The 20,624-nt window shown below is 42.0% G+C and overlaps 1 protein-coding gene across 1 annotated transcript; it reads right to left on the bottom strand.

Moving 5' to 3' along the window:
• Positions 1 to 226: 226 nt before the first annotated feature.
• On the bottom strand, positions 227 to 20,354 carry hgfb (hepatocyte growth factor b). Its single transcript, XM_079295287.1, has 18 exons — positions 20,260 to 20,354; positions 18,917 to 19,076; positions 18,585 to 18,697; positions 17,856 to 17,970; positions 16,025 to 16,173; positions 14,495 to 14,615; positions 13,460 to 13,578; positions 11,055 to 11,220; positions 10,820 to 10,953; positions 8,964 to 9,057; positions 7,617 to 7,747; positions 6,919 to 6,948; positions 6,276 to 6,381; positions 5,865 to 5,939; positions 2,864 to 3,013; positions 2,657 to 2,763; positions 2,066 to 2,208; positions 227 to 1,552 (listed from the first exon to the last, which is right to left on the bottom strand). Exons 1-18 carry the CDS (start codon positions 20,306 to 20,308, stop codon positions 1,373 to 1,375), a joined length of 2,142 nt encoding a protein of 713 aa, XP_079151413.1. The 5' UTR covers positions 20,309 to 20,354; the 3' UTR covers positions 227 to 1,372.
• Positions 20,355 to 20,624: the final 270 nt, after the last annotated feature.

Below are 20,624 nucleotides of genomic sequence, written 5' to 3'. Positions count from 1 at the left end.
AAAGAGAGTGAGGTAAGATTTCCAAGACGAATAGCCTCTGTGCTACTGTGGTGCCATCTTCTGGTAGGGAAGCACAACAGCTTTGACTTAACTTTTCAACAAGCAGGCGAACTGGCCGAGAAGATATATATTTGCATTCAGAACATTCAAAGAATGCAACATTTAAAACATGAAAACAAAACTCATAGATTAAAAAAAACATTTAATATAGTGACAGACATCATAAAACATTTCAAATAATTGCTGAAATTGGGTTTAACATTTAGCATATTGGATAAGATGACATGGAATTTATATTGAATGTACATTATTGAGAAAACAGAAGACAGTACTGTACAACCTGTAGAATATAGCAGCTTGCAGCATCTTTCAGTGCACACACATACAAACAGAAATGTTTTCTCACTCTTATACAAACATACTGCAGTTGAGTGTGGGGGGGAGATGATAATTCATTCAGCTGAGGCTCAACCACACACACACACGCACACACACAAACACACACACACAAAACCCTTCTGCAGTTTTATTTTTGCATACTGACACTGCTGCAGAATAACTACACACACATTCAATGAATTAACACATAAGTTGAAGGAAATATTTGATTTTGTATAGAAAGAACTTGTGTGTACACATGAATGTTCCATGAATGTTTCTGCTATTTAATCATATCCTATGAAGCTGACCAGCCGTAAATTCCTTTCATCTACAAAAAATGTAAAGAGCACATTCATATATACAGTCAGTGGCTTTGTGATAACATTACAATACTGAAAATGGAGTTAATTTTGGTGTTTCCGTACAGCATGTCATTTATCTGATTAACACAACATTCATTTCTCTTGTTATAGATCTATAAGACCCAAATTACCTTCAGAGTGTCACAGATACACTCATTAAAATACTATGTACAGTAAGGACCACTTCATCTCGGCCCCCTTACTTGACAAGAGTGCCCTTCACATTGTCCTACCACTGGATAGTTTTCTAAGTGGCCCATTGATGTACTCTACAAAAGGAGCGGCTGAATCACTGCACTTTGGTGTTAAAACATTCAAGTAAAACCAGGAATCAAGAGTATTCACATACACACATGCCACTCTGGTGGATTTGCTACCAAAAGAGAACCATGACAAATTGATGAAACCAAATGGTCTGCTTTCAACTCAAGGTATCTGTTTAAATCACAGTGTTTCCTCATACATTCATCTATTAGGAGTGCTCTGATTAGGTTGTTTATTGGTCTGTGGGCTATGCAGATATGGACAGCATGAAAACCAGGTATCCTGAGTGCACAGCTGGATTTACAGAAGTAGAGACTCTAGGTTTGATCTAGTCCCCTGGTTCTGTTTCATTCTCGATTAAGTCTCTAGACGATCTCAGGGTTGGGGTAATATTTGAAGACCTTGTAGATCCACTGGGTGTAGAATGGCACATTGATGAAGATGCCAGGCTGGTTGGCCCGAGCACAGCCTCTGCCATGAACGCTCACTCCCACGATAACCCTTATCTCACCATCCTGACACACAAGGGGACCGCCGTAATCCCTCTGCAAAGGAAATAGATTGCATATGTTTGTACGTTGCTGGTTGAGCTATGGCTAACATCACTGTTTGAATTTATGACAGTGTTAAATGGAAACAAAATGCCTTTTTAAGCTCTTAGTGCCGGACAGCAACAGTATTATTTGTGAACATGGATAGTTCTCCTCTGAAGCTAGAAACCACAAAGCCAAGGCTTTGGTCGCTGATGAAATTCAGAGAAACAGTCTCCAGCTGCCCTATTTACAACAGACTGAAAACTAAGCCGATGGATTCAAACAACATTTGTTTGAGATGTGGATCAAACTGAGCTTTTGAAATATACTCATAAATTCACACTGGGTACAAGTGCTTCATCCAAATGTCTAAAGGCCTGTTTTTGTTTACCGACAAGGACAAGGACGCACCATTTGAACTCCAGTGTGAAGTTTTCCTTCTGATCACTGAAACTTTATTTGGCCTCATGTTTAAATGATAAAACACCTCATTGGGAAAATAAATATGAATAAGTAACAGTTTACCTCACACACTCCTTCATTCCTCCTGCCTCCTGCACAGATCTTGGTGTTGGTGATGTGGAGGTTCCCTCTGTGCATCTCTCTGCACCTCACATTACTGACAATGGGCAGGTCGACCGCCTTCAGTACGTCATCATGGCCAGTGCCTGTAAGAGTTAAAGGTTGCTCTTTATTGCCTCTGATCTGTTGTAGCATATGCAATTCAAATGCCATCATTATATTGTAGAACTCCCACATTTTTGCCATGATCTTGTAATAGAAATTAAATATAATTTAGTGCCCTATCATATTCAGCATATTTTCTATTTTCAAAAGCAGGGAGGGAAGTCTGAATGGTTTATACAGATTTCATGGCACATTTTATGAAACATATCAATCTTCCGTGGTCCCGTCTGTATATCAAGCCACCCAACAAGCAGTACTGACCCTAAGCTATATGGCAACCAATGATTTGAGAGAGGGCTGTGTAACAATATACTTTTGTACCTTCAGAATAATCCAGCACTGTTGCAGGAGAATATAAATGCAATATATTACAGACCTGGGGAGTATACACAACAGCCTTAGTCAATGTAGAATATAAAATATCAGTACCTTTTGTCTCCCCCCATCCATACATTTTACATATTGTTCCTTCTGGGATTGAGCACCCTGCCACGGGGAGCTGAAGTGTATGGACATTGTCTGCAGGGAGGGCAGGCCTGGACGTATTTAATGAACACAGAAAGTGCAACGCTCAACATCACACACACGTTTAAAGTATATCAATATATCTTTGACATTATTTTTCAAGGTACTTACTGAGACAGCCTTATGAGGGCTAAACTGGAGCCCTCAGGACCACATATCACATGAGCTATGTTCACTTCCTGTCTCTTGGACCAGTCAGGAGCGCCTTCTCGAATATCTGAGACTCCCAGCCACACCCGATACTCACTGAGGTCTGAAACACTGAAGACAGAGTTCATACTTAACAAAATATTCCATATATATTACTCTCTCAGACTGGTCTGGAGAGACAGTAGCAAGGCAAAGCAAGGCAAGTTTATTTGTATAGCACATTTCAACAACAAGGTAATTCAAAGTGCTTCACATGAAACCATTAAAAGCATAAAGGCAAAAGTAAAGGAGATTTAAAACATACATTGAAACAATAATTGATGTCTCCCTGAGACATTACGCTGCACGCAATCAACCATACACTGCCGCAATTCTGCAATTACTCGCACACAAACCACGTCTGGAAAAGATCTCTGACGATCTGCGTTTATCTGCGTGATATAATGGGAGGTTTGATATTGGCCTATAATTTTTCATCGTTGCGGAGTCTAAACTAGCTTTCTTTAGGAGCGGTTTAATAACTGCAGTTTTTAGGGCTTGTGGGAAGACACCTGAGAGAAGGGATGTGTTTACAATATGTAAGAGATCAGTGGTCATGCAGTTTGAAATATTTTTGAAAAAGTGTGTTGGTAGAATATCCAAGCAGCAGGAGGATGACTTCAGATGTAGTATAATGTCTTCTAGGCTTCTACGGTCGATTGAATGAAATTGTGTCATGATATTTGAATGGATGTTATTCAGAGATCGGGACAACACATATCCTGTGGTTGATGTGGAGGCACTGACTGCTTGTCTAATTTTCTGAATTTTGTCAGTAAAAAAGGAGGCAAATTGATTGCATGCCCAAGTGGATTGGAGCTCAGCAGCTACCGACACTGGAGGGTTTGTTAGCCTATCGACGGTAGCAAATAAGGCGCGTGTATTGTTCTTGTTTTTGGTTATGATGTCAGAGAAGAATGACTGCCTTGCATTTCTAAGTTCCAAATTATAATTGCGAAGTCTCTCTTTATAGATGTCACAGTGAACCTGGAGATTAGTTTTTCGCCAACTGCGCTCAGCTTTCCGACACTCTTGTTTCTCTATTTTGACCAGCGTAGCATTTCTCCAAGGAGATCTTTGCTTACCCGAGACAACCTTCACTTTAGTGGGTGCAATGGCATCAATAATATTTTTTACTTTAAAATTGAAGCCATCTACAAGCTCATTGACTGAGAGGCAAGAGAGGGCTGGTGTGGAGGAGAACTTCTGAATAAATAGTTCACTGGTGTTTTCAGAGAGGTAACCCTTTGTCACAACCTTGGTTTGGACATTTGTGTGCAAGGAGATTGCACTCTCAAAGAAAACAGAAATTATCAGAGAGTGCAACATCAATCACAGCAACCTTGGAAATGTTTACACCTTTGGTGATGATTAGGTCCAGAGTGTGCCCCCTGTTGTGGGTGGGTCCTGTCACATGCTGAGTCAGATCATAGTTATCAAGGACACCACATAGTTCTATAGACTCTCTGTCCTGGGGATTATCAACATGGATATTAAAATCACCAACAATAACAACACAGTCAAGATGTCTACGCTCCCAGAAAAGGTAGAAATTGTTGATAAAATGTACTGAATGGTCAGTACATGCAGTTGACAGCCATTCGTTCAGTGCAAACAGCCTGCTGAATCCTTCATCTCCTCCTCTGACTGGTGGAAGAGGGCCACTGATGAACACCTCAGCCTTGACAGAGCTGACTGTGTTTAACAGATCAATAAAGTCTCGCTTCAGAACTTCAGACTGTTGTTTCACAATATCACAGCTTCCTGTATGCACGATGATGTTTTTCGCTGTGGGATAGTCAGCCACGATGTCCAGGATTTTGTCTCTCATGTCAGAGACCATATCTTTCGGAAAGCAGAGTATTTTGGTGTTCTTGCTGCATAGTTTTCTGACATCTTTTACAGCATAGTCACCAACAATCAGAGTCTCAGGCCCAGTCATTAGCTTTGCCTGCGGCCTTTTACTCTCACATTGACTCTCAGTTCTGACCCCGCTTTGAGGAGATAGCTGCTTATCCAGGTCATCAGATGATTTAGCAAATCAATGGAGCAAATCTGTTTTGAAGTTGTAGGCTTGGTTGTTGTGGAGGTGTTTTGCAGGTTTTACTTTCCTCAGCTGTCCTTGGCTTTGTCCGTCTGGGTGCAGGGGTTGAGGAGGAGTTCTTCCTGTGTGCTAGTGCAGGCCAGCCAGTCGCATCACAAATCTCAGGGCGCTGGGCTCTGCCTGTTAGTCATCCTCCCACACATTCTCTCTTCGGCTTTGCACCGAGAGAGTTCCAGGGAGGACCACCATCCGAAAATTCATTATCTGCTCTCTCCTCCTGTTTCTTGGTAGGCCTGGTTGTGCTAGTTAGCTGTGTCTTAGCTAGCGTTTGTCCAGTGTTTTGAGTCCATGGTAGAGTGGTATCATTCCCACACAGTCCATTTACCTCCACGTTTACTTCTAGTCGGTGGATTTTTGTTTCCAGGACTGCAATCTTCTGTAGGAGTTTGTAGTAGTCATCCGTGGAGAAGGGAGGCATCTTGCAGCTACTTAGCTTTAACTTAGCTGCTAGTTAGCATTAGCTAACAATCCAAATAGCTCGACGACTTTCTGGATTTGTCTTCACTCAAACGTTGAAGAGTGATATATGTGATATATCTGGCAAGATATATGTGATATATCTGGCAAATTGAAGCAAGAAAATGCAAGAAAATGCAAGCAGAGGTAAGCAGAGGCAAGAGCAAGCAGCAAAGCGACTGCACTCTCTCATCAAGGTCAGAAGCGGAAAGAGCAACTGAAGAGAGTCAGTAAGGTACGAGAATACATAACCATACAAATACATGTAATACACAGAGGGTAAAGAAGCAAAATGCTCCAACAGTTCAAGGTTCAAGTAAAAGCAAAGAAATGGCATTAACAGACAGCGAACATTTAAGTTACCATGAGGAGAAGCATTGTCTGTCAGTGAGCACCCACTCCTCTCGTATGAGTGAACCCCCACACCAGTGCTGCGACCTGGAAAGAGCACAAAACACAAACAACATATCAAGGAAAGCTGTGAAATACCATATACGATCTAGTCCTGTCAAAGTTGAAATCTACGTTGGGAAATCACAAAGGTTGTTACCCAAGTATGTACAATTTGAGGAGAGGGTCATACTATAGTGCAATGAAAAACTAACAATACTGTTAGTCCATAGAACCACATGACAAAATGGCTTTCATGTCTAAAACTTGACAAAGGTAGAAGTGCAGTCCTAAATGCTTTAGGATGGGTTAAATGCAGGATGTTCAACTGTTCTTCATCAGTGGTAGAGTCAAATGTGTCGAATATTAAATGCACCGCCGTACCCTTTCTGTATGCTGACCATCCAGCTGCCGTCTGATATGCCCACCGGACCTCCTCCCACAATCCTGGTTCTTTTATGGACAAAACACCACACAGAGGACAGTTCACCTGGAAAAGCAGAGACGCACACACAAATATTTTGATATTCCTCATGCCATGCATTTAATTGATGACATATACATGCATTCACAGGCACAGACATACTGTTAATGGTGACATTCTGTTTACACAGTTGCAAAACAAGAGGCGATTGAGCTGCCTAATGATCCGCTATGATAATCATTATATATAAAACACAACCAGTCATTGTGATGAGGCCATTAATTAAGGTACTTATTGAATGTGTTCATATAGCACATGGGCGTCATTTGAACTCTATATGTCAAGAGATTGAGGGGTTCATCCTCTGTTCTTGAGTTATGATGTGCAGCAAAATGAGTCCAACACAAACACAGAAACAGATGCCACCATGACAACATGATTACGTACTATAATAGCTGGACATAAAAAGGACTCCACGGGGTTCTGAAAACACCACTACTAGCCTTGGAGGCTATCAAATACAGATCAGCAGCTGAGCCACTCGCAAACACAGACAGAAAGACAGAAAGACAGAAAGACAGACGAGCAGACGGAGACACTCACCCAGTGGAATGGTGTTCTGCGAAGCATCACCTGCAGAAAGTATCGGAGACAAACAAGGGATCAGGGAGTATTAACTGATGCAAGAAAAGAGGCGACCTCACACAGGGGTGTAAATTGCACGCTGTCCACAAGGGCCTCGTATTTGTCTGTCATGTCACAATCATTTTTTTTTCAGATCTGCAAGGATTTAATTAAATGTAACAAGCCTTAAAAAAACCATACCACAGTATGTGGTTGCAAGCTGTGGCTATTTACCATTTATGCTAACCAGTCTGAAACTTAATAAGCATGCTCTCATAACCAGCTTATGTTGTGTAATCGATCAAAGTAAACATCAAGGATCCACTAATTGCATGTCAACATTACATTATTCTTGAATGTTCATGCAGCTTACATGACACTGCATTGCATTGCCTTTGCAACATTACTGGAACTTTGAAAATATGTCTAATAGTAGAAAAAATAGCATTCCGTGCACACACACACATGCATGCACACACACACACGATGAGTCTGGCTCACACTGCAAATAAAGCATGTGTGTGTGAGTCAACCAGACACAGTACAAACATATCTATACTGTAGATATGTTTGAAGAATGAAATATTTCACAGGCTCACAGATTGTTCTCCCTGACTGTGTGTCACCATATGTGATTGTGTGTGACTTGAATGTACACACTCCCTTGTTGCACTCACATGGTTTTACATTACAGTAGTCCCAGGGAATGGCAGAGTTGTTGGTGTAACACCAGGGACCATGTTTGTCTTTATCAGGGTTTCTGCAGTAGCTTCCCTCCAGGCCAGCCATCAGCATGCCCCTCTCGCCACTGGACAAACACACAATCACAAAAGATCCAATTATCTTTTATCAACATGCAGCAAGCCCAAAAGACCATTTTTAAAACAAAAGGAAGTTTTTTCCCCCTTTAAGCAGATAATCCAGCTGTTGATGAAGCTAAAAAGGATTTGCTAGTGATTTATAACCATTAGTAAAAGCTGAACAAATTTTGCCAGATAGGATCTGAACAGTCAAACTACACAGCTGTATAAACTCTGTCCCTCTAGACAAGATAAGGAGGTAATTTGCGAAGGAATTACTCACTGAGACAGTATGCACCCACCTACACTTGCATATCTAATACATGCTCGTGCAGACATATCCCACACATCAGAGTATTCTCAAAATAATTTTAAAACCACAAACCGAACTCTTTCCCACACTGAATTCGTTGACCGATAAGGTGGAGAAGTGTAAAAGCAATATCAAGGAGAAGGATGCCGGGTACCAAATCACAGCGATCCAATGTGTGTTGTGTTTCTAGCAGCTAGCATAACAGCCAGCTCTCGGTGTGTCTCCTAACCCTGACTTTTGACCCCTGAGCAGGAGCCAAGCGGTGGAGCTGATTGGCTTTGAAGTGTTCCTACAAAGGAGGGGTTTGGGGTCAAAGGTGAGGAGTGAAGTGAATATCCCCCTGCCAAGTTATCACTCGGAGTCATTCCTGCTGAGTTAGGTCATCTTCAGGGAAACACTTCTCTAGCCATTAGAAGATGCTGGAGAGACTAGTCACAGCACCCGCAGGAACCGTTTTCTCCTCTGAGGAACAAGAGGCCTGACTTGATCCGCTAACAACAACAATAACATGTAATGGAGGTCACGAATAGGGCGCCTCCCGCACTAACCACCACGTCTCAGGTTCCCAGACATGATTCTTAAAAATACAGACACATTTTCATGCACATTGAGGCTGTGAAGCATAAGCTTGTATCACGAAGAGCTAAATAAATCGTTCTACTGTTGAGACCCATGAAACATGAATTTTCTGCTTATTATCAGTGGTTTTCTTTGATCCCATTGAGCTTTTAAATAACTTCTATACTGTGTTAGACTCTCTCTCATGGGTTACATTTACTGGAGCTGTGTCTTGATGTCTATTTTAGGCAGAGGCACTTGTCTGATTGATGGTGCAGGTCTGTTTTGTACATCATAGGAGGGGTTTGGAAATGTTATTAGGTTAGAAAGAAGCAGGGATCCAGTCGGCTGACCTGTTGCTGTGGTCTCTCCAGGGAGTACAGGGCAGGGTTGATCTCGTCCTTGACTGCTCTCCTTGGTAATTCTCCCCAAAGCCTTCATAGCAGTCTGGATTTGGACAAAAAAAAGAAATAAAATGAGACAATGCTTCCGCCAACCAGTCACGTTGCAGTTTACATACATCTCTATCCAAACTGTTATCACTTCACCCTTTTGTCTAACGAGTCGTTTGTCTGAAATTGTCAAAATTAGCACATGAATTCATCAGTTATGCTGTTTTGTGAGGTCTGACCAACATAATCTAATCAGTTCAACTTTGAGTCTGAGTGGACATTTGTGCCACATTGGAAGAAATGTGCTCAAGCGTTCGTGAGATATCACGCGAATGGGAAGGACATGAGGTCACAGTGACTTTGACCTTTGACCACTAAAATGAATCAGTTCATCCTTGAGTCAATGGCCCTTACGATATATATCACTCAATCATATGTAAAATATATCTCACTCTTTATTTGTGCAGCACTTTTTATACAAATATTTGTAGTGCTTCACACAATAAAATGTATGAAAGCTACAACATGTGTGAGTTAAATAAACATTTAGGACATCTGGCCATTCTTATCGCATTATACCATGTTGTGAATTGAAATAAAAGTAAATATATAAGTTGTCATGAACACCGTTATGCTCATCTGAGATCATAAAGTACAGCGGTATAATAACACAATGGACAGCTGATGCAGGTGTGCCACAACTCATATTTACCGTACTTTCCGGACTATAGAGCGCGCCGGTATATAGGCCGCACCAGCTGATTTTTAAAAGAAAATTCGGACTTTTATTTTAATATGTCTGGACTACAAATGCTTTCAACAACACACTGAATGCTACACTTTTCTAAACATTGTCCTAACTCATCCGTTAAATGCCTGTTGCCTCGACTCCTCTCTCCTCATGCCTCTTCCTCGCCTCCTCAACTTCCATCTCATGCAGGAGGGAGTAAGACGCAAGGAGAAAAGACGAGTAACGGAATCGAGGCTGTGCAAACTAGTATAGGAGAAAGCCCTTAAAAGGACGTTTGTGCCAAAATTGAAGAAATTCCCTCAAGACGGACAAACTGGACGGACAAACCTAAAACACAATGGCGCAGATCTTAAAAAGATACACAATAGTTTTTGCACATTTTTGCCATACAGTATTGTTGTACAGTCACAGTCCTACAAACTATTAAAAAAAGTGTTATGCGCAGCAGAATAAAAACAACCCCTGGTTTCTGAGCTAATGTGGTTGTCATTGGATCTAAAATACACTGGGCTGGGAACACAAATAAGTCGTCCACAACGATGCCTTAGAAAAACATGGGCCATAAATAAGGTTTTGAAGTCACCCTGCATCTCATTTCTTTATGGGAACGTATTCAACCCTCAATACAACCTCAGAGGGGGTTTGTAATCCCAATGCAAGGCTACATACTCTCGAACACATGTCTCTAAGATCCCTTGGTAAATTTGCATTTCTGTACTCAGTCTTAGATCTACATATTTTACTTCCAAATCTCTTGCTATCCCAGAAAAACTCCCATCCAGCACTGATCCTTCCACTCCATCTTTCACTGTCCAGTGAGACCTGACGATCGTGAGCTGCTGTCAGAGCTTGTTTGTGTGAGACGAGGTGGTCAGTCCTTCCCACAGTTCTATAGTGCTACAGTACTCCGCTGGGACAAAGAATACGTGGTTACAAGCCAATATGTGTGGTTACAGGGTCTCATGTGAACTCGTCCACAACATATAAAAATATAGACTAATTCTCTGCTTGGGAGTAAAAATCAGCTTTCTCCTTGCAGTTTTGGGCGTAAAATAACTTCTCTCACCAATGATGGGCTTGTTTTGGGTGCCGCACTGCGGGATGTTGGTGCAGAACATCGTGCGGACCCTTGGGTCCGTAGTGAAGCACCACGGGAATTCTTGGCCATCTGGATTGCGACAGTAGTTTTCGCTCAAGTCTCTGGAAAACACAGATAAAGTCATCCTGTAATCTGCTTGGATATAAGTGCATGCAGGTGGGTGAGTGAGTGGATGGCTGTCTTATGTGAGAGTCTGACTCACTTGCAGGGGTAGGCTTGAGGTATGAATGTGTGGTTATGGGGGTACTGAGAGTCCCAGCGTTGGCAGTGAAGCCCAGTGGGCATCACGTCTACTGTCCCCCGATATCCCTCTCCTCTGCCCTGGTAACACTCGGTTGTTTCCACCACATTACTTTTAGGAGACGTTTCTGTAAAATAGCAAACATATATTAAGGGGTGGGTGACTTTGGTAAAGATAACATAAAGCATGTTTATATTTACTCAAATTATTTGAATGAGCGTGAATACCTGGATATAGGAAATAGTTTGATTAAGGTCTCGACATAGTTATTCAGCCTTTTTCTAACAACCCAAGTTTACACAGGTTTTATAGGGTAATAAAAATACAAGTAATGACACTAGATCATGTTGTGTTATAGCTGAAACATAAAAGGTGTTTCAACATAACCCCCAAATAACTACCGTACATTTGCTTCGAATGCCGCCCTTTAAAAAAAAAAAAAAACACATTCACTTAATGACCTTTGAAACACAGAATAAAAACACAGATAAATGCAGAAAACAACACTAAAAAATGATTAGCTAACCATGTCAGCACGAATGTTTACATGTGATTGTACCAAAACAGAAAAAGACATTTAACAAAAATAGTTTGGCTTGTAAATTTAAGCTGCGATTTGCAAAGACGTGGACAAATGCCAAATTTGTTTTAAATGGTGGATGGAGAGATGTGGGAGACTGTGAACTGCAGACAGAGTTGGAGGTGAACTGCAGATGAACTGTGGCACTGCACTGAAACCTCGATGAACCTAACTATAGATTAGAGAATAATAACACTACATTACACGCATGGCACACAATACACATTTTCCATTTGCCTTCTATTATTATTTCTCACACTCGTACACGTGATCTAGAGCTCTCAACTCTGGTCATATAAAAAAATAAAATCACACAATGGATTTTTATCTCCAAACTGTTAACATGAAGCAGTCCAATTTGCTCTGATCAGAGGTGATACCCAAATCAATTGGCCTACTGTCAGCACCCTTGGGTCTTAGAGTGTTTACATGAGGGTTACATGAGACACTTCCCTTTATCTGGTTAAGAACATGTTATTGTTGTACATGTAAAAACAATTACAAACAAATAATGAATAGCAAATTATCCAGCACACTTAGTGTGACAATACTTTTTACATGCTGAATGGCTAAATAGCCTCAATGTCTTGGCCACCTGCTTTCCCCAGAACAGCTCACTCTAGGGATTTAGAGGACCCACAGTGTAATGAGGCTGATATGGACAGAATTGGAAAAACAAGGCAGGGGGTCTTATCTGCTCTACTTTTCTTTATAGAAGGGCTGTTCATGACGCACAAGTTACACCAGTTCATAAGCCTGCACATTGTGTGTGATTGCATCCTACAATGTGCAAGGCTGCAGATCTTCAAGACTCTAAAACAGACATTTTCTGTCCATACAATATGTCTAAAAATAGATATGCACTAGTTGCGACAGTAAACAAAAGAGCAGGCCTTGACAAAAGAGCACTTTGTCTCTCTCCTCTCCGCCTTGTTTTGATTAAGACTAACTGGGTCGTAAACTTGGTCTGTTCCCATCAAACTCTCATATCAGAGAGAGAGAGAGAGAAAGAGAGCGAGAGAGAGAGAATTTTTCTAGGGGGAAGAGAAGAGGGGAATAGTGAATCACTGGGTCAACATGGAGGAGTGCCATCTAGTAAACATGGTGCCAGGATTGCTGATGATTTTAGCAGGCAAACAGGCCCGTCACAGACCCCGGAGAAAGGAGCTGAACCCAACAATAACACTAGGGCTCTCTCTGTTTTATGTTCTTGAGGACCACAGTGGCTGTCTCAGGGACTCGTCACTGATTATAGGTCAACTAAGAGCATGATGCACTGCTGAGTATAGACACCCAAAACACAAAGGCGTGGCACATACACCTAGCTCTTACACATCAATCGCACTGCTTACGCTAAGTGTGTGAGGTGTAATGAAAGCGATCTGCTTGTAGTATGTGTGACCCAGGTGTTGTGTCTGCATGTGTAACAGGAGGTTAATGTGGAGCCGTAACTGAGGCCAGTCCAGTTTGACCAACACACATACGAGCTGGCATAGAACAATAAACAGCAGTCCAGAGGGAAAATAAATATTCGGGCTATTAGAGAAGACATAACAGAGCCAAACCAAAGACGGGAACTGAGTGTGTGTGCGTGTGTGTGTGTGTGTGTGTGTGTGTGTGTGTGTGTGTATTCCATAGCTTAAGCCAATGAGAGGGAGAGGAATGGTAAAATAAAAGGTACAGGAAGTTGTAAATGCTGGTGCCTTCAGTCACACTTTATGCATAGACTTCCACTTAACATGCATGCCATTCAGCCGCACACAAAGAAACACACATGCATGCTTACCACAAACTCTGATGTTGCAGTACTCCCAGGGTGTGTGTGGGTCCATGGTAAAGCACCAGGGTTTGTGGCGTGCGTCTGGGTTCCTACAATAGTTATCATCCAGGCCCTTGTCAGGGTACCTAATGCAAAACATGCAGTATAACAACTTTAATGTACAGACAAGATGTGAGATATGAATGAAAAACGTTGCACTTAACAACTATCACACTGTTGCACAACCCATAGCCCAACTCGCTTACTTGCAATTAAGTTGTAGTGATACAACTTAATTGGGATGGTATAACTGGGATGGTACAAGGAATCCATCTGTGAATCTGTTCAGAGGGAGATAATAGGCTGCCCCACTACAGGTGTTCTACAGTAAGTCATCCCAAAGTCCCACATCCCTCCAAGCCTGCAGCATCCAGGCATGCAGTATCAGGCTGTGGGACCCTCTCATTGCATTAGCGCTATCAGCAGTCTGGGACCTCGTTTACACAAACACTGGGATGATTAAGGACGTGTTAACGAGACCCTACTAATCCAGACCACCTGCTATATGACTAGTTGGAGCACTCTCTTGACGCAGAGGCACGCGCACACAGCAGACATGCACATACACCAACAAGCATCATGTGAGGAATCATAATAGAGACTAAAATATATGGCCTGCCTAAAATAGCTATAAGTCTATCTTATGGCTGGACACAAGTCTTCTTTATAATGTATTGAGAGCTTAACGGAATTTGGGCCAATTAAGTGAGAACTAAGAGTTTTCCCAGCATAATGCTGCTAAAAACATAAAATGACACATTGGATTCTGATGGCATTCCTTCAGGGAAAGACGCACTGGCTGACTCCAAATCACTTTAGAGCTAGTGCACCATGACCTCAGGAAATGATTGTGTGAACGTACTGTCACATAACGTATTCTCATCAAACACGTTGCTATTAAACTATATATATCCATGTGTGTGGACTTAAGTGTGATTGAGCATGCACAATTGAATGTCATGCTGAGTGATGCAGATGCATGTGTGTGTGTGTGTGAATTACCTTTTGGGGTGGTACAGGTGTTTGTGTGGATCATCCAGGTCCCAGCGCTGGCATTCCTTTCCACTTTCTGTGTGGTCCATGGGTCCTCTGTAATCTTCCCCATTACAGTTCATACACTCAACTACACACACATGCACACACAGACGCACACACCCACAAACACAGAGCAATAGCTTAGAGAGGAACACAGAACCAAACTACCAGAAATTCACTTAACAAAAAAGAGAACCTCCCAAATAAATTGAGAGCACAGAATGAAAATGAATGAATCACTTTAAGTAGTATATGGTTGACAAAGCAATGAACGTGTACATTGTAGATTATCCAATGTTATACATATTAGGTCATGATTTTCTGTCCTTAAATGGTAATGCAACATTTTTGCAATAAAACCCTCCATAAGTAGGTGATAGATCTCCTTTAAGTTCAGACATTATACAGATACACTTAATGTATGGACGCACTTATTGTGTCTCACACTAGTAATGGCAATGATCTCTTAGATGTAGAGAAGGGACCGTGTTTTGCATGGTGACTAGTACACACTGTCAAGTGTAAACAACAGAGAGCTTGCAGATTAGAAACAGATGTTTATGAGTCCACTGCATATTTAATACCACTGGCTGCGTGTGTATGTGTGTTTGCGCACACCATGTTTGCGTGTCCGTGTGTATGTTTCCTATTAGGACCAGCTCATTTCTAGTGAACCATTTCCAGTAATTGTCTTCTGAATGAACGCAGGTGCTCTATCAAAATAAAAAGCTATGTTGTACAACTTGTGATAACCCAGTGAGACACCATATGTGAGTTGGAGAGCAAGAAAGGATTCCCATCCTGTCGTATCGGCTGGTTCCTCATTTAAGGTGATCCAGTGTCATACATGCAGAGGAAACAACCCCATCTGACAGCATGGATCCCCAGGGATTAGATAACAGAGGTCATTATCATCCCTTTCTTCAGGGACACATCAATGCCTGTAATACTGGCTGAATGTGGCTGAATCACCAATGGGAAAGTGTTTTTCCATCATGTTTTTCTTATACTTACTCATAACTCGAACTCAGCAGTTACCTTCTACTTGTGCCACAGGGATGGATAAAGTAGCAAACAAGTTATCCATAGGAGACGACAGGGGATTAATATCCTCTAACATTCCAGCCCCAGCCTCTTTAGGTTCAAACCATTTACAAAACCTGAACCTGATGGAATGAGAGAGGACAGCATAAACTGAGCCACACACCTGGAAACGGCTGCAGCTAGCCTACGCAAACAAGGAAAACCTGTGCCCCACACACATATACACATGGAGATGTAGAGTTGAGCACAGTTAGAGCCAGCGTTGCTTCGTCCAACGCACGTGTGATTGCCTAATTTGCTGCAGCTCATTTCAGACTATCAAGCACGAATTGGTGCGGCAATTTGCAATGTGGAATGGACATTATTTTAAGATAAATGTCTGCCCAGATACATACAGACATATTTTGTGTGTGTGTGTGTGTGTGTGTGTGTGTGTGTGTGTGTGTAGCCTACCCTGTGCACACTGTGGTATGCCACACTCCTGGTGTCTGAGCTGTGGTCGTGGGTCAGTGGTGAAGCACCATGGGCCGACGGTGGAGTTGTCTGGGTTGCGACAGTAGTTTCCTCTGAGGTCCTTCTTCCTGAATCTCTTAGACATGAATCTGTCAGGAGCAGAGCAGCAGTTACATAAACAGTTAGATGTACCGAGACCGGTTGCCAAAAAATACAGCTGGCATGCAGAGCAACTTGATTTTGAAAAACACCAAAGGTCACAGAGTCTGTTCTCTTTTTATACATCTGTAACAGAATGACGACTCGTTTGCTCATTGGAGAGGGAGCTGCTGCTTAACTCTGATGGCTGAGACCTGCCTTTTAAACATGTGAAAATGAACAAGTGTAAAAGTAATTGATGGCAACGCTAAAAGGTCAAACCGTCAGTGTCAAGATGGTATTAATGATAGAAAACACATTAATATGTAGAAGCAATGTTAGTTTTCCATGAGGCTGGTTCTGAATATAGTGTAAACACACTGACAAATGACTCATACCTTCTACATCAGGCTAGCACATGGCTGCAGTCATCGGTTGCAATGACGGACATCGTGTAGTCTTTGAGTCAAGCTGTGTTTTTCCACATAATGATGAAAAGATAAAGTTTTGAACTAGTCTTTCAGTGGCGTGGGTAATGCCAGGTACAGAAATGAGAGGGCCTTTTCGAGGGAATCCAAAAAGAGGAGAAACCTTTCATGGATTAAAATGCAATTTGTTCTGTGTGTGTGTGTGTGTGTGTGTGTGTCAGAGTTTCCCAAGCAGACTGATAAAACATACAAAGCATCTGGGTTTAATTACATGATCTAGAGAGACATTAACAGCAGTCTGATAAAGCAGGTTCACTGGAGGTACAAACGCACACTGCCCTCTTTGATTCATCTGCTGCAGCAACATCTCACTACAAAGCCTTTGAAAGTCATTTAATACCTCTGAGAAGAGGGGAGTGGAGAAGGAAGGAGGTAGCATGTGGTTCAAAGAAAATAAAGGTCTAAGACGAAATGTACTGTATGTGTCATTTCTGAGGTTCTCTGATGGTTATTAATATTGGCAAGTGATACACTTTGTCCTTACTGTAGTGGCATTTCCATTGTCCTCCCTTCACACAAAATACTGCTGTCTTTCTAATGTTAACGAAGATGATGGGGAAACGTACTGCATTTTCCACCAAAGATACACAACACCTCAAGTAGATTCAATATGAGACTAAATACTTTAAAAAAATGTTATGGGATGAATGCAGTTGTCTTGTTGCTTACCAGGCAATTACTCAAGATCAGTGCTAATTTAACTTTCATAATCCTTTAGAAAGCATTGCCTCACTTGCATCTTTTGTCTTTAAACTCCACTTAATTGGCTCTTTTTTCAACTGGGAGCTACCCTGCATCAGAAAGTATGCCTGCGTATTGAAAAATGTGCTTAATCTGTGAATTTAGCGAAGGGATGTACCTTCAATTTAATCAAAGGCTGCATATTGGATATTATCATGATCCCAGTAAATTACACACACACATGCACACACACACACACACACACACACACACCTAGATAAACAGTATGGACGCAGCAGGAAATGATCTGCGACTGTGTAAAGTGTTACAACGAGGTCAGTTCTGATGAATGACTGCTCCCAGGAGCCTAATCAACCCTTAATATGTCATACTCATGTACACACACACAGACTAGCCCCTAGCTACTAGCTAATTGTATCACTAACAGGCCGTCACGAACCATAAGAAGCAGCTTCAACACTACTTTGTTTGATATTGTGGTGAAAAGTACATCAGATTCTTACTTGTGTTCATGAGGAATAGGAGAGGCCCAGGCCTGGCACAGGATCCCGCTCACTGTCACCGACCTCCGCCCCCTGTAGCTCTCCCCTGTACCCACAATGCACTCCCTCACATAGTCTGAAAGAGAGAGGATGAGGAGAGACAGCAGCAGAGAGACGAGATGACAGCAAAAGCCAGCGAGTAAGTGGGATGAGCCAACAACCTGAATGCAGTGTTGTGTACACATAGCCAGTATATGGATGATGAAGAAAACAGACAGAAGGACATGTTCAGCTATAATGCTGAGCTTAACAAGGACGGGACAATGCCAAAAGCGCAATCTGTTTTCCTAATCTTGTGCAAAACATTTGGATCCAGTAAAATAGCTTACACAGCTTGCATGTTCACTGTTGTGGTCAGTCAGGCTCAAGTGAGATGGGGGCTTCCATCGTTTACACAAACGTAATGACAGGAAATGAACCATAATGTGCTGCCACACAATAAACAGGACAATGGGTATTGCCCTTCCTTCACTTGCTCCTTAGGGATGCATCAAAACAAATAATCACTCCGAAAATATATTTATAGAGTTATGTAATGCATATATTAAATCATCAGGGAATAGACTGAAGCATTTCTGCTAATTGGAATTGAGACTATGTAGCGATGTGGGGGGGGGGGGGAGGGGGGGGCACACAAACACCACTATAGTGTCAGCTGGTAAAGAAAAAAGTTGGAACAGTAGAGGGCACCTTTCTTTTGATACAGTTGGTAGTTGAAGTCCTGTTGGCTCTGAGCTGCTGGTGAGTTCCTGTCAAACGACAGCCACTGGCATTTCCTGTTGTTATGATCATAGAGGAATGCTCTGGAGAATAAGGAGGAAAGGAAAGGAAGAAGAGAGAAAAAGGGGACGAGTGAAAAAGACATGAATATGATTAGCAGCAAGCAGGCCTGCTAAACAAGACAGACAAAGTCCATCACTGTGTATTGACAGCCATTCATCCACAGTGTGGGAGACTTACTTTACCATGTTACAAAGAAGCACCCTGCAGTTTAAAGGTTTAAGGAATAAGAGCAAACATACCTGCAGCTGAAAGGAAGTCGTCTGTTGCGACTGCAGGCTTTGGCACACTTTCCCATGCTCAGCTTCTTGCTTTTGGTCAGGGGAGAGGAATCGGGAGACACAACAACCAGCCGTATACCATCAGTCCTCTGGTAGTCCTGGAGTGCATTTCTTTTGCCCTCTGATACACAATTACATAACATGTCCATGAACATTCAGCAGTATTTACAGCTAGGTAGTAATTTATTATGTATGGAATGTACAAAACATAGAATTGCATTTTACCGGTAAGGTAAACAAGGTTTATTATTATTAAGTTTATTGATTAAAATAAATAAATAATGAATTTACATGCACTCAAACACACGAGCAAACCCCTCTCTGTGGTCTGCGAGGCAGTGTGGATAATCTGCTGCTGAGCAGGTAGACTGAGAACACTGTGCAACAGCATACCATGTGTGAATTAGTCTGCTTTAACTTCATCGACAAGACTTAATGCGTTGTTGTGTATTACTGCTCCCATTGAAACGAATGAAGGGAATCAGTGATTCCTGTTGCCTCAGTTGTTAACAGGTTCTCTGCAGAATTAGAATTTACATACAAACAAAGAAACTCCTTTATCCATCTCAACACTCTGTCTTTATGCACGATTCTTGGAATCGCATCATGTAAACAACATACACATCAGAGCGGACCGTGTTCAGATGCAGTCGGCCTATTTGGGTGTCCGGGGATGTGGTGAGCAACCTGAGGATCGCAGAGGACCGGAGGCATCGTGTTTGTCCGATCCTCAACTTGTGTTCAGCGAGCCGCAAAAACCGCACTCTGTTGGAACTACAGAGCCTGAAGCACTCATTTTCATTTTCAAAGGATGATTTTGTGGTACAGGGGGCTGCATCTATTCCTTTATCATATAGAGTATTTATCTCGTTTCGCGATCCATTCACTTCGTCTTAATGCGTCCTTATATGCGCTCTGGCACGGAGCGACTGCGCTACAGCATGAGTTTAAAAAGCCACTGCTAGATCGATACAGATAAAAGCATCGTGTTCGTCTTTCTTCCAGGAAAGGCCAATTTAAGAAATGCTCACATGATGACTACGAACCACTTAAACTGCACTTTATTTTTAGAATCAGATCGGACAAATAACTAATATAAATATTTGTTAACAAAGCACTGCCCCATACATTCTAAATATGTAGAAAGCGATTGTATGGACTGCTCCATACAACAGAACACAATAAAGTTATACGAATAAAGCCTTTCCGAACTCATGTCACTTTCGCACGGCGCGCAGTGTTGTGACACCAGCTCCAGCCCAGTGGAAGACGATATGGAGCAAAATGGTTTTATCCAAACTTACCAGAACAAGAGATGACGAAGAGTCCGAAAATGAGCTTGTAAATCCACATCGCAGCGTCACAGAACGACAGTTTCCGAGACAAATGGGAAAATACTGCTTGCTGTGCTGTCGGACTGCAACTAGGAGATGTTGCTTTCACCACTGCATGATGCGTCTCCTCTCTAAGTAGTTCCTCGCCTCCCTCCCTCCCTCCCTCCCTCCCCGTGCGTGTGTATGACTTTATCTCTCTCACCCTTTCTTTCTCTTTCAAATAACGTGTTCTTCATTGGCCTGAATGTCACATATAAGCTTCATTAACAGTGATGCATATGCCAATTGCTGTTCCTTTCTCTCCATCCTTGTCAGTGCAGATATTTGTAATATTG

This window comes from Melanostigma gelatinosum (assembly GCF_949748355.1).
Source record: "Melanostigma gelatinosum genome assembly, chromosome: 1".
NCBI lineage: Eukaryota > Metazoa > Chordata > Actinopteri > Perciformes > Zoarcidae > Melanostigma > Melanostigma gelatinosum.
Note: the sequence above shows the minus strand (reverse complement) of the source record. Positions and strands in the feature narration are given on the sequence as shown.